Genomic DNA, 13,157 nt, shown 5'->3' with positions numbered 1-13,157 from the left:
TACTGAGACAACCAATAGATTCCTTTAAAAATTTTTTTCAGGGGCTTCCCTGGTGGCGCAGTGGTTAAGAATCCACCTGCCAATGCAGGGGACACGGGTTCGAGCCCTGGTCTGGGAAGATCCCGCATGCCACGGAGCTACTAAGCCCGTGTGCCATAACTACTGAGCCTGTGCTCTAGCGCCCGCAAGCCACAACTACTGAGCCCATGCGCCTACAGCCCGAGCTCCGCAACAAGAGAAGCCACCACAATGAGAAGCCTACACACCGCAGTAAAGTGTAGCCCCCGCTTGCCACAACTACAGAAAGCCTGCACCCAGCAATGAAGACCCAATGCAGCCAAAAATAAATAAATAAAATAAATTTATAAAAAAAATTTTTTTCAGCTTTACTGAGGTATAATTGACACATAGTAATTATATATTTAAGGTACACAAGTTGATGTTTTGATATATGTATACGATGTGACATGACCACCACAATCAAGTTAAATAACATTTCCATCACATAGAGTTACCATTTTCTTCCTTTCTTCGTTTCTTCCTTCCTCCCTCCCTCCCTCCCTCCCTCTCTGTCTCTCTTTCTATCTTTCTTTCTTTCTTTTTGGTGAGGCCACTTAAGATCTATCCTCTCAACTTAGATTTGGGGTCTAAACCTAACTACTAGTTGTGTGATTTGAGATTACTTAATCTCTCATCTCTCATCTGTAAAATGAGGATAATACCACTATTTTTTGGAAATTAAACGTGTAAAGTCCCAAGCACAGTCCGGCAGATAGTAAGTACTATATTGAATACACGTATTGACATGGACTAAACATTATTACCAGGGCTGCTTCAAAAGACCAAAATAACAAATAGCCTGGATAGTGAGTGGTTTCCAACCTGAAATACCTAAATTTCTAGGGCACACGAAAGTAATAATATGGCAATCTTGCAGTTGTAGCCAAACATTTTTTTCCAATGGGTGTCCAGTAAGTTCTGAGAACCTCAGAATAGTTAAAAAAAAAAAAAGAAAGAAAGAAAACATACAATTAGGTAGAAAAACAGCTTTAGAAAATATAGGCAGAGTAAGTTGAATCACTTGTTCATTTACCCCACTATTCTAAATGAGTGGGGTAAAAAATGAAGTACAAAATTCATATTTGTAGTTCAAGATCAAAGGCTTTATTCTAATATTTCATCTAATGTGTCTTTAGTGACTTTACCAGTTTGCTCAGAATGGTGATTAAATAAACACTGTCTGCAAGAAATTGAGTAACAAGTCTTTTAAAAATCAATGAAACAGAGTAGCACCTGGTCGTCTTCTTCCCTCAGCTAACCTTTCTTTATATGATATTTACTTCCTAATAAATCCACACTGTACATATCTATTCAAACTTTATCATGAGTGTAGACAGTTGAAAAACACTTTTGTTTTCTTTTGGATGCATGGTTTTGTGACAGGTATGTGACCTAGACCTAAAAAACAAGTGTCTCTCTCTTCCTAACTAAACAGAAATGCAAAGAAGTTCAGCTTTCGTCTTGGTATTTGGCCCAAACCCTCCTTTTAGCAAAGCATTTAGTCAGTCTTCCAAAGGCCTAGGCCAATCTGAGCATCATTTCTGGCATTCAATGATCTTGTGATTGCACAGTTACCATGACATCCAATGAGTGTAACAATGTCAGTAATCAGCACAATCATGTCATTCAGATTTATTGTTATTCCCTGAACACTCACTTTCAAATATAAACATTCTAGATGAAATGGAGTGAAAATGTTCTTATGTGCTTGTTTCATCAGTCAATATAAGAGTAAAATGCTGTAGTAATTAATGTTGCTTATGAAAACTTAATTTTATGCATAAAAGAATTGGTAAAAATTTTCAGTTATTTAGCAAAATAGATTGACAGTTAATACAAATATGTCATACATTAAATAGATAACTTCCTCAAGAACATTATATCTTGGAAAAAATGTTTATAAAAATTCAAATAATGTAAGACAAAATCATAGAGATTAGATTTATCATAATTCAGTCTTTGCAGAACTGTATAATGTACTACCATTCATAACATTAAAGAAAATAACATTTAAGAGCTGTATTTAAATTTCAGTTATTTACTTCCATTTAAGTCATAAATTTTTCAAGAAAACATCCTATTGGGGAATTCTTCACACCTTGTGATGATGAATTAAAAACAATGTTACCTCATAATACCATGGGATGGAAAAATACCTAAACTATGTAAATAAAGGATGGGCAATAATTCAAATATAATCTCTAATCAAAATAATTTTTAAGATGTTAGGACAAGCCTGTTAGAGAAAATTAGGGTACCCCAAACACATTTTGTTTAGTAAAACTTCACAGTAAACAACTCTACAAGAATGTCTTAATATAGTCTTAGCTCTATGAAGGCTGAAGATTCAAACATAAAGTGTTACAAACAATCCTTTTCAGTAGCTGAAGATGAAGAATTTTTGAGACATGCCTAAACTTTGAATCCTAGCTCCTAAACTTTGAATCCTAGCTCCTTGAATCCTAGCTCCTCAAATAAATTAAAATAATAATTTATTTGAAAACATTTTCCTGAATTACTTTGTGGCACACAAAAAGGTTAGTGATGTTTTCAAATGTGCTGGTTGAAAGTGTATATCTATTTGGTATTACCTATGTACAATACAGGGACTGCAAGAGAAATCTAACTGCTGACAGTGTCAAGAAACTGTTCCTGTATTATAATTGTAAACTTTAAAAATCTTACTACTACTGTTGGCAATAAACTATAATAATAATTGATTTTTTGGATGAAATGATTCTTTTACCCTAGAAGTTCATCCTATGTTGGTGCTATCTGGCTTTAGCCACAGACAACTATTAATTTAACTTTGGGTCACTGGCATTGGGCCAAAATGCGTATTTGGTACACCTCTACTAATAACGTATTTAGAGGCCTATCTCTATGCTTCTTAGTAGAGAACCTCGTCTTAGCCTGTTGAATATTTTTACCTTGATAGTTGCAGAAAAATCCCAACTGCTCCACTTCGTAATTGATATTCTCTATTCTTCCTGTCCTTGTCTGATCACTTTAAGTCTGTTCCACACTACTCAAAGCTAAATTATCCACTGTTTTGCACTGCTCTCTGTGCTCACCTTGTCTTCCCACAGGAGTTCTTCCTCAAGGGTGGGCATTAGTCTTCTTCTGTATTGTCCATAGTGCTGGTCATCTGATATATATTTACTAATTCACTAAAATCCAAGATGTCACTGACTAACCACCTTTGTGTCTCAGATATTCTCCTTCTTAATTTTAGGCTATTCCATAAGTAAACTATCCCAAACTAAACATATCAAGGTTTGAGCAAATAAGGGATTACATTTAACAAAAGATATAAGTTGGAGGGCGAGGGACAAATTGGGAGATTGGGATTGACATATACACACTACTACATATAAAACAGGTAACTAATAAGGACCTTCCTACTGTACAGCACAGGGATGGGAAAAGAACCTAAAAAAGAGTGGATATATGTATACGTATAACTGATTCACTTTGCTGTACACTTGAAACTAACACTGTAAATCAACTACAATAAAAATTAAACAAACAAAAACGAAAACAAAAGATATAAGTAATGTTTAGTGGAAGAGAAAATAAAACAGTATTTAGATTTAAGACAATAAAGGTAACTCATTTACTTTCTTCATGCCTTAGTCTACTATGGATTCTGCAAGGCAATTACATAAAGTCAAAATAACTGAGAAGGAAAATCCTAATATTAACACTAACCTGAAAGTTCGGACAAGATTTTTAAGTTGTGTGTGAACATCTCCTAATGTAATCTGAAGAGGCCCCATAAGTCCAGGCAATCTGAAAATAAAAAATTACATTTCCTTTAAAATATAATTATATAGATACATTTCTGGGGGTCTTGCCTAAGTCTGGATTTTCCATAGGGAAACACTGAGGTGGAGACAATTAAGCAAGGTTGTAACTGGTAAGAAGTCATAAAGAAATATTTCAAAATAACTCCACACTCTTATTTTGTAGCCTATGCTACAGAATGAGGCACTGAAATGCAAAAATATCATTTTGGCTGCCATCTATATTCTTGTCTCTAGTATTTCTTAACTTTTTATTTTCAAATATTAAATAAATGGAAAGAACACAGGCCAGAAGAACTGCCCTCCAAATGGTCCAATATGGGAGTGTGGCATATTTCTTATTACATCCTTATGGTAAGAGTAAACATTGGTACATTTCTAGAAAGCAATTTGACAATATATACTAATATTTTAAATGTGGACACTCTTTGACCCAATAGTTTTACTATGAAAAAATTTATCCTAAAGAAATAATCAAACATAAAAAAGATGGTTATTGGAGAAATATTTTTAGTAGTGAAAAAATGGTAACAAATGTCCATCAATAGGTGGTTAAATAAATTATGATATAACCAAATAATAAAATCTTTAAAATAATAATATAAATCTATATTTTTTAATGTGGAAAGATATTCATGATAAATGTTAAGTGAAAAATGCATATGTAGTATTGTTCCATTTTCATAAAAACATACATGTTATAATGCAATTGCATATCACACATAGTATATATCGAACATATGTCATTCTCTCTAGGTTTAGACTATACCAGAGGGAACCAAATGGAATGAATATACACACACCAGCTATACCACATATATGTCAGGGATAAACATCAAAATATTAATAGTTACTGTTGAGTGGTGGAATTACAGGTGATTTTCGCTTCCTTATTTATATCACTTTCTACAGCCTAAATCTTCTGGAATAAGCATGTATTACTTTTTAAAAAAACTTATTATAAAAGTTTAAAACACGTTTCAAAATAGAGACAGTAACAATAACCCCATATTTCTATTTCCAGATTCAATCTCCCTATATTTTGCTACATTTGCTTCATTTTTCCTTCCTTTTCTTTTGCAGTATCTTAAAGTAAATCCCTGACATCATGTCATTTGACCCCTAAATTATTCCTTATTTATCTCTAAATACAAGTGCATTTCCGTATATAATAATAAAACCATCACACCTAACCAAATTAACAATTCCTTAATATCATCTAATACTCAGTGCATATTTCATGTTCTTTGATTCTCTAAAAGTTTTTTGTACAGTTGGTGCTACTTTTACAATGAGAAAAAACTCAACTGCTTTCATAAACAACCAACCAAAAAAATCCCTATGACACTATAATTATTTTGTTTTCAGTGTTCTTTGTGCTTCTTCTTAAATTATTCCACCACTTCTCAAATTTAGTTCCTGCCCTAATATCGATAACTTGGTCTTCTAGCAGGGTTCCTTTTGGTATCTTCTGTTGTAGCCCAAATTCCTTCAATGACATGCCTATGTGGTCTTAAATTTAAAACTGGGTACTTTCATTAGATAAAAAGTCTAGAAAACTATTTTCACATAAATCCCTACCTACTAATTACATGCTAGTATAGTTAATCTATCCCAACTTTCAAAACCTTTGTAACTAAAATCAAGGACTGATATCTTCTTATTCTATGAATCAGACAGATGGTGACTTACACTGTTGTCTAAACTAATATTTAACAGAAACAAATGTACAAGTATGAAGAGCAGGTAAAAGACAAAACAGATTTATTATATATGAAGAGTCTAACACACAACAGGCATTCAATAAATATTAATTTAAACACTTATTTAACATGTAAAATTTAGAGAAGTAAGCTGTTCAAAATACTATGGCTTCTAGAAAATAGGCTTTTCTTATTTTTGAACTACTACAAAATTAAGACTTCTGCACGTGCACAGCACCTTAAATATTGACTGAAAAACACCTTTCTGTCTTTTCTGCTGAAGAAAAAAAATGCTGGTTGAAAAGTTCAAGATAGCCGTCACACCTCTGAAAAAAAGATTTTCAAGCTCCTTTTGAAAGAGAAACCAAGATTGCAATTTTCAAATGTCATTTATGACTGGGCTAATTACAAGAACAACAACTTCCACTACGGGAAGCTTAAAACTAAATTGCAAAATTCAGGTTGTTGAGTGTGAAACGGTTCTATGAATATGTATATAGAATAATAAACCGTTAAACCTTTATAAAATCTTATTTACACGTGAAACTGATGTGACACATTTACCACAAATCAGTATTTAAATGGGTCTAGCTCTGATATTTTTTCCTGACTTCACTAGATTATTAAATGGGAGTGAGGCAGTTTGATTTTCTACTCCCATAATTTCAACCTTCCTCTTTATTATGTGTCTCTATGTCTTCTACACAAAACAATTTCAATATTCTTTGGTAGGACATCTTAAAAATCTAAATTTCTCAGGTGACAAAATCCACATAAACTTTACACGTTATTCTTCTGTTCAAAATTCAAGGATTACACCAATAAGTTATGAACCCACACATACCAAATTAATTTAAATATTATAAACATGGAATGATAATTACATACTTACATTTTACTCAATTTTTCAAGTACGATGCGTTTTCTAATCTGGTTCTGAGAACTTGAATCTATCAGTGGAAAGGTGGGATCATGCTGAATCACATTTTCAAACAAAGCAAAATAAAATCATAAATTTACATTCTTTCTTTGATAAGAACAACAAACATTAAAACACAAAAGTTTATACCTGTGGTATGGTAGAATAAAAATTAGACTTCAGAATTAGAATATTTAAATTTGAGTATTGGCTCAGTCAGTAGGCTGGTATGAACTTGCTTGAGCCATCTGCCCTCTTTTGAGAGCATTTTCTCATCTGTATAATAGGGATACTAATACCTTCTTTATTAAATGAGAAAACGTATACAAAAAGACTTCGTAAAATGCTAAATACTATATAAATATAGGAGATTAAAGGACTAAAATTATCAAATGCTATAAATGTATTATGGGAAATTCCACTTCTAGAAACGGCAGACAAGATAATTCAAACCACTTCTTCTGCTGAAAAACTGAAAAAACTGGGAAAAAACCCACGATTGTTTGAAAGCATCAGAGAGCTAATAAGGTAGTAAAGAATTATGGTCTGAGATTCTGGAGGAAGTAATTCCAGAGAAGGCACTGACTAATTCCAGAAGAGGCAATTTAGATTATGAGAACCTGAGCATCAGAGTTCAGGGCATGCCAAGAAGGAAGAGGTACTGTCAACCTACCCCAAACTTGAGAACAGGACTTAGATGGACCATACTCCAGGAGTAAGAATGAAGAGGAAATGGACTGGCTCTTGCAGGGACTGAAGCCCAGCTTCAAATCATCTTAATCACTGATTGGATTAAAGTGATTTGGTGGGACTTCCCTGGTGATTCAGTGGGTAAGACTCTGCACTCCCAATGAAGGGGGCCCGGGTTCAAAACCTAGTCAGGGAACTAGACCAGCAAATCATCTGCCAGAAGCAAACACAAATCTGTTCTAGAGGAAGATAACATCAGCCTGGGTTTCAAGCTATCTCTAATTTTTATTATGCAATGTTTGCCACATAATAAAACAATAAGAAAACAAGACAATATGATCAAAATCTGAAACATTAGCTCATAGAAATCAACCCCTAGGAAATCCATGTAATGAAGTTATCAACCTTATTTAGAATAACTATGCTGAATATATTCAAAGAAAAATAACAAGATGGAAAATTTTAGCAGAGAACTGGAAGCTATATAAAAAAACCAAACAAAACTCCTAGTAACTGAAAAAACAGTATTTAAAAGAACTCAATGGATAGGTTTAATAACATAGTAGAAAAGACTGAAGAGAGAATACTGATTTGGAAGATATCCAGAATGAAGCACAGACACACACCCCTCTCCTCCCACCCCCCGGCTTGGGGTAATGCAAAGCACAAGAGAATATAAAAAACAGAAGATAAAAAAAAAAAAAAAAAAAAAAAAAAAACAGAAGATACAGTGAAAAAGACTAACGTATCTGCAATTGGAGTACCAGGTAGAGAGGAAAGGGAGAATGGGACAGAAGCAATACCTGAAGAGATAATAACTGAGAATATTCCAAAACTGATAAAAGAAATCAAGTCACAGATTTAAGTATATAACAGCCAAAAGAATAAATACAAATATAATCACACACAAAGCATTCTAAAATTGACGGTAACCAAAGACAAAAAAAAAAAAATCTTAAAAGTAGCTAAAGGAAGAAACAGTATTTTCAAATAAGAGGAATAAATGGAAGCCAAAAAACAATGAATATGTATTTTCAACGGGCTGCAAGAAAATAACTACTAATTTAGAATTAATTTAGAATTCAGTGTCCAGGAAAACATCTTTCAAAAGTGAAAGTAAAATAAAGAATGTCCTGACAAAACTGAGAAGATTCATCATTAGCAAACTGGCACTAATGGAAAAAAAGGATATTCTTCAGGCCCAAGGCGAACGATCCCAGATGAAGGAATGGAGATGCAGGAAGGAATGAAGAACAGTAAAAGAGTAATTAATTGGATAAATCCAACTTAATACCAACTATAAACAATCTTGTAGGATTTAAAAATACAGAGACAATAAAAGTACACAACAACAGAGCATGTTAAGTCAAGATGGGGTAAATGGAATTAAAGTTTCTAAGGTACTAATTGTCCAGGAAGCAATAAAAGTATTAACTTATATTAGATTTTAATAAGACACAGATTCAGTTTTTAATCTTTAGGGAAACCAATTAATGATCAGTAAAAGAATGTATAAAAACTAGCTAACAGAGGGCAAAAAATGGAATAATGATATCTGATCCAAAGAAAGCAAGAAAGGAGAGAAGAACACAGAACAGGTGGGACATGCAGAAAGCAACAAGTGAGATGCTAGATTTAAACCCAAATATATCAATTGTGACACTAAATGTAAATGGACTAAATTCTCTACGTAACTGACAAAGATTATCAACCTAGATTTTTTTTAAAAAAAGATAGTCCTTGAAAATACTAATAAAAGAATGAGAGTGTCAGGAAAGTAGATCTTGTAAAGCCAAAAATAAATAAATAAAATCAATGGAGAGCAAAGTCACTCCATATGCTAAGAGGTTAGATTTACCAGGAAGACATAATAATCTCACATTTGCACCCAAGATCATTGTCTCAAAATATTAAAAGTAAAATTCACAAAACTGAAAGGAAAAATAATCAATTTATAATTATGCTGAGAGATTTTGACCCACCTTGCCCATCTCTCTCAGTAACTTAAGGAATGAGCAAACAAACAAAACAAAAAAGAAGGAAAAAAAGAAAGAGAAGAAAAGAAAAAGAAAAATCAACAGTACTTTAATGTGCACACATTTCCCCAGAGAGAAACAATGAAACCTGACTGATACTCCCCACCGTAAACAAAAATCAATTCCAGATGAATTACAGATCTAAATGTTAAAGGAAAAACAAAGCTTCTAGAAGATGAAATAACCTGGGCTAAGTAAAGATTTCTTAAAGAAGTCACTAAAGGGAACCATTAGTAAACTGGACTCAAGACACCATTAATAAGAGGGAAAAGGCAAGTCTCAGAGTGGAAGATATTTGCAATACACAAAAATGGACTTGAATCCTGAATACATAAAGAATTCCTGATATTCCAATAGATAAATGGAAAAAAAGACTTGAACAGGCACTTCACAAAAGAGACTATCCAAATGGTTCATAAGCAGATGAAACAGTACTCAACTCATTAATCATCAGAGAAATGTATTATAACCTAAAATCAGTACCATCGGAATAGTGAAAAGTTACAATATCAAGTATTGGTGAGAATATGGAGTCATGTAAACTCTCATACAGTGATAGTAGAATATAAAATGGCTGAACCATTTTGGAAAACTGTTTGGCATTATCTAGTAGAGTTGAATATATGCATACACTCTGATCCAGAAATTCTAGTCCTAGGTACATACCCATCAGAAATGCATACACATTAAAAGAGAGACATACACAAGAAAAGTTCATAACAGCATAGTTCATAATAGCCCCAAACTGGAAACAGCCTAAATGCTTATTACATTAATAAATTGTGGTATATTTATATAATGGAATACTATGCAGCAATGAAAGAATGAACTACAACTATCTGCAACGCAAATGACTCATGAACATAATGCTGCACAAAATAAATTGGATACCAAAGAACATATACTGAGTGAATCCATTTACATTCAGTTCAAAATTGGGAAAATTAATCTATGCTATTATAGTCATTAATTTGGGAAAGAGGTAATGATTTGGAGGAGACATAGTGGGGCTTCTGGTTTACTCAAATTTCTTGGCCTGCGTAGTGATTACATTGGTGTGTTCACTTGTGATAATGCAATGAGCTGTACACTTACTATTTGTGTTACACTTCAATGAAAAAGTTTTTTTTCTAATATATATTAAAAAATTTTTTTTTAACATCTTTATTGGAGTATAATTGCTTTACAATTTTGTGTTAGTTTCTGCAATGAAAAAGTTTTAGCAACAGAGAAGCAGTCAAATTTCAGGGATTACTTTTTCCTTCTTAAGGCTTATTAGCATAAAAACAATAAAACAAGTGCTATAGTAAAGTTATGCAGCTTAATGACAGAGAACAATGTTTCTCCAGGCTTCATATAAAGTTATGGATGCTGTCTAATAATCCAGTTGAAGTGATTTCAAATATAGTGTTGGGCTAGGTAACATTCTGTAGAAATATAAGAAATTTCTAAAGTTTTACTGTATTTCCACTTTCACACTCTTTTTAAATCTCCAAATGTGTTCTTAAATTTAGAGCCATATTTACTCAGAAAACAAACTCCTATGGTAAAACAAGGTTATCACCTATTCCTCTTCATGCCAAATGACTTCCTTTCCCAAACTACACATCAACCAAAAATGGGTAATGGAAATACTGAAAGAACCTCATGAAATCTCAGCAGCATAACATCAGTTTCTACATATAACTATTTACATATAACTGAGTACCAATTATATGTCAGGCACTGGGATAAATGCTTTATATGCATTATCTTTAAAACTCATAAAAATTGAGTAAGGGAAGCCATTTATAATCCCATTTACAGATAAGCAATCAGACTCAAGAGACTAAGTTTTCATACAGCTAGTAAATGACAGAGCAGATAATCAAATCTACGTTACCTGAATGTGCTCTTTCCATTTTCTCCTATGTCCACTATTTCCCCAGTAAGTCTCCTTTACTAAATAATTTTCATTCATAATATTTTAAGTGAGCATGCTTGCCAAATATTATCCAAATATTTTACTATTCAATTAGTAAGTCTATTCCACTGCATATAGTCCCATTGGAAATAAAACACAAAGATACACACCCTCTGTAGAAATCTGAAAGCATACATACCAACGAAGAAAAAACAAGCCTTTTCAGAGAGTCTAGATATTATATGAAGAATTAGGTTTTTTTTTTTTTTTTAAGAATTAGGTTTTAAAGAAAACTTTGTCCCACAATTGTAGGCTATTTCTACATTAGAGAAAAATGTTAAATATTGATGAAAATTTCCTGGGGCAAACTTTAACTTATTTGGAAAATAATAATGTCAATACTGGAGATGAAATTTTAAACCAAAGGACTGAAAGACTAAAGAAAATTCTGAAAATTAAAAAAAATTATTCCTTCAGTACTTTTCTTCCTGTTCCAAGATTTACTATGGTGAGTGTTCCACATGTTAGCAGTATGGAAAAATCATTATCATTAAGACATACCTCTTCCGAGTCTTGTGATTTGGTGGTTTCTTCATTCAAAACATATCGTCCTCTATAAAACTCCCTGATCCTTAGATTTAATGTTTCAGTTTCTTTTTTCAAGTTCTCATAACTTGGCAGTGGTTTAATGGCTGTATCTGAGGCTCTAAACGGTAAAGACTCATCCAAGCTGTTCTGAGATTCCTGCAAGGCAGGGGAATGACTGTCTGGGTCACAGTTCACATCATCTTCATCAAGTTCTTCTTCCTTAACCAGAGGGGCTGAAGAGGGTTTCAGACATACAGAAGCATAATTCTGGCCATACAAAAACCTCAAAGTTTCTTCTGTCTTCCACTCAATCAAAGTCTCCTTCAGGGCTTTAAGTAAGTTTGCCTTTGCAACTTCAGGGCACACCTGCACTGAACTAGAAGCTGACCTAGAAACTTGGTTCGATTTGGCAAATTTCCTCTTAAAATGCTCAGCACTTTTCTTACTTATGCCTACAAGAGTTATTTTTGAACTACTGTATTTATTTTCAGAAATTTTTGAAGCCTCTAATTTTTCTTGCGGAGACCTATCTGAAGAAATCTGAGTACATACATTCTGTAAAGGAAGTTCACAAGCAGCAGCTTTCTCCTCACTGTCTAATCTGCAATTGCCTAACTGCTCAGTGACATCTATTACTGTCTGTTCTTTGCTTTCATGTTTGGAGTCAACCTTTTGACCAGCTTTCTTTTTCATTATGCTTTTTTTGTGCAGCTGTGGCCTTATACCCGTTGCACTTGGTCTGTTTCCTTGTAGAATGGAGGAAACAAAGTCTTGCTCATTATCACTGCTACTATCATTATGAGTGCCAGAAGAACTAGATTCATCATGCTTGTCAACATCTGATGTTTTAATGGCCTTACTGCATAACTGTATTTCTTCTCCAGAATGACCACTGTTGAGGGAAAGAAACAAAACAACTGTAACAGAAAAGCAACATGTCCCACAGTATTTATACTTTGTAACTTTCAAGGTAGAAACTTTTATTCCCTGGGCAAGGCCTTATTTATAGGCTTATATTTACCTAGGCCTATATACACACACACATACACATTTCAGAAGAAAGTTATAATTCTATAATTTCTCTACATCTTATTTATTTGATATAAGTCTCTTTCCATCTTCTTCCCTTGTATTTTCTCGCCGATTATTTTAAAAGTGTTGTAAGAGTATAGCAAAAAAGAAAAGAAAACAAAAACCAAACAACATACACACAAAAACAAAAACCCCACAAACCAACATTTGATAATTCCATCCTACTGAATTATTTTGATTTTTGCTTTCTCCATTTCTGTAACTGCTTTATATATCTTTTTTTAAAAAAGGATTCTTTTGAAAACTTCATTATTGGTTTCTCAAAAAAAAGAGAGGAACTGTTTAGATTTTGAAACAAAAATAAAAAGAGACGTTTAAGCATTTTCCAATTCTGGTTGATAGTTATGCAGAAAATTCCAC

The 13,157-nt window shown here is 33.0% G+C and overlaps 1 protein-coding gene across 12 annotated transcripts in view; it reads right to left on the bottom strand.

Annotated features, from left to right (window-relative positions):
* The window catches only part of RPAP2 (RNA polymerase II associated protein 2), an 83,531-nt gene that overhangs the window by 42,434 nt on the left and 27,940 nt on the right, over nt 1–13,157 (bottom strand). For 11 of the 12 annotated variants that reach the window (XR_003434351.1, XR_003434354.1, XR_003434353.1 and 8 more), the window contains 3 exons: nt 11,679–12,597; nt 6,462–6,544; nt 3,772–3,852 (listed from right to left, as the gene is read on the bottom strand). Coding sequence is in view for 4 of the 12 variants with exons in the window: in XM_027114326.1 (XP_026970127.1) it covers nt 3,772–3,852; nt 6,462–6,544; nt 11,679–12,597 (1,083 nt within the window). In the remaining 8 variants the exon portion in view is untranslated. The remainder of the gene's footprint in view (nt 1–3,771; nt 3,853–6,461; nt 6,545–11,678; nt 12,598–13,157) is intronic. The other variant, XR_003434358.1, reaches the window with a different exon arrangement.

The sequence above is a fragment of the Aethalodelphis obliquidens genome, unplaced genomic scaffold (genome assembly GCF_003676395.1).
Source record: "Aethalodelphis obliquidens isolate GAN/ISIS:26980383/991018 unplaced genomic scaffold, ASM367639v1 scaffold13, whole genome shotgun sequence".
Classification (NCBI taxonomy): Eukaryota; Metazoa; Chordata; class Mammalia; order Artiodactyla; family Delphinidae; genus Aethalodelphis; species Aethalodelphis obliquidens.
This window is presented reverse-complemented; position numbering and strand designations above follow the sequence as displayed.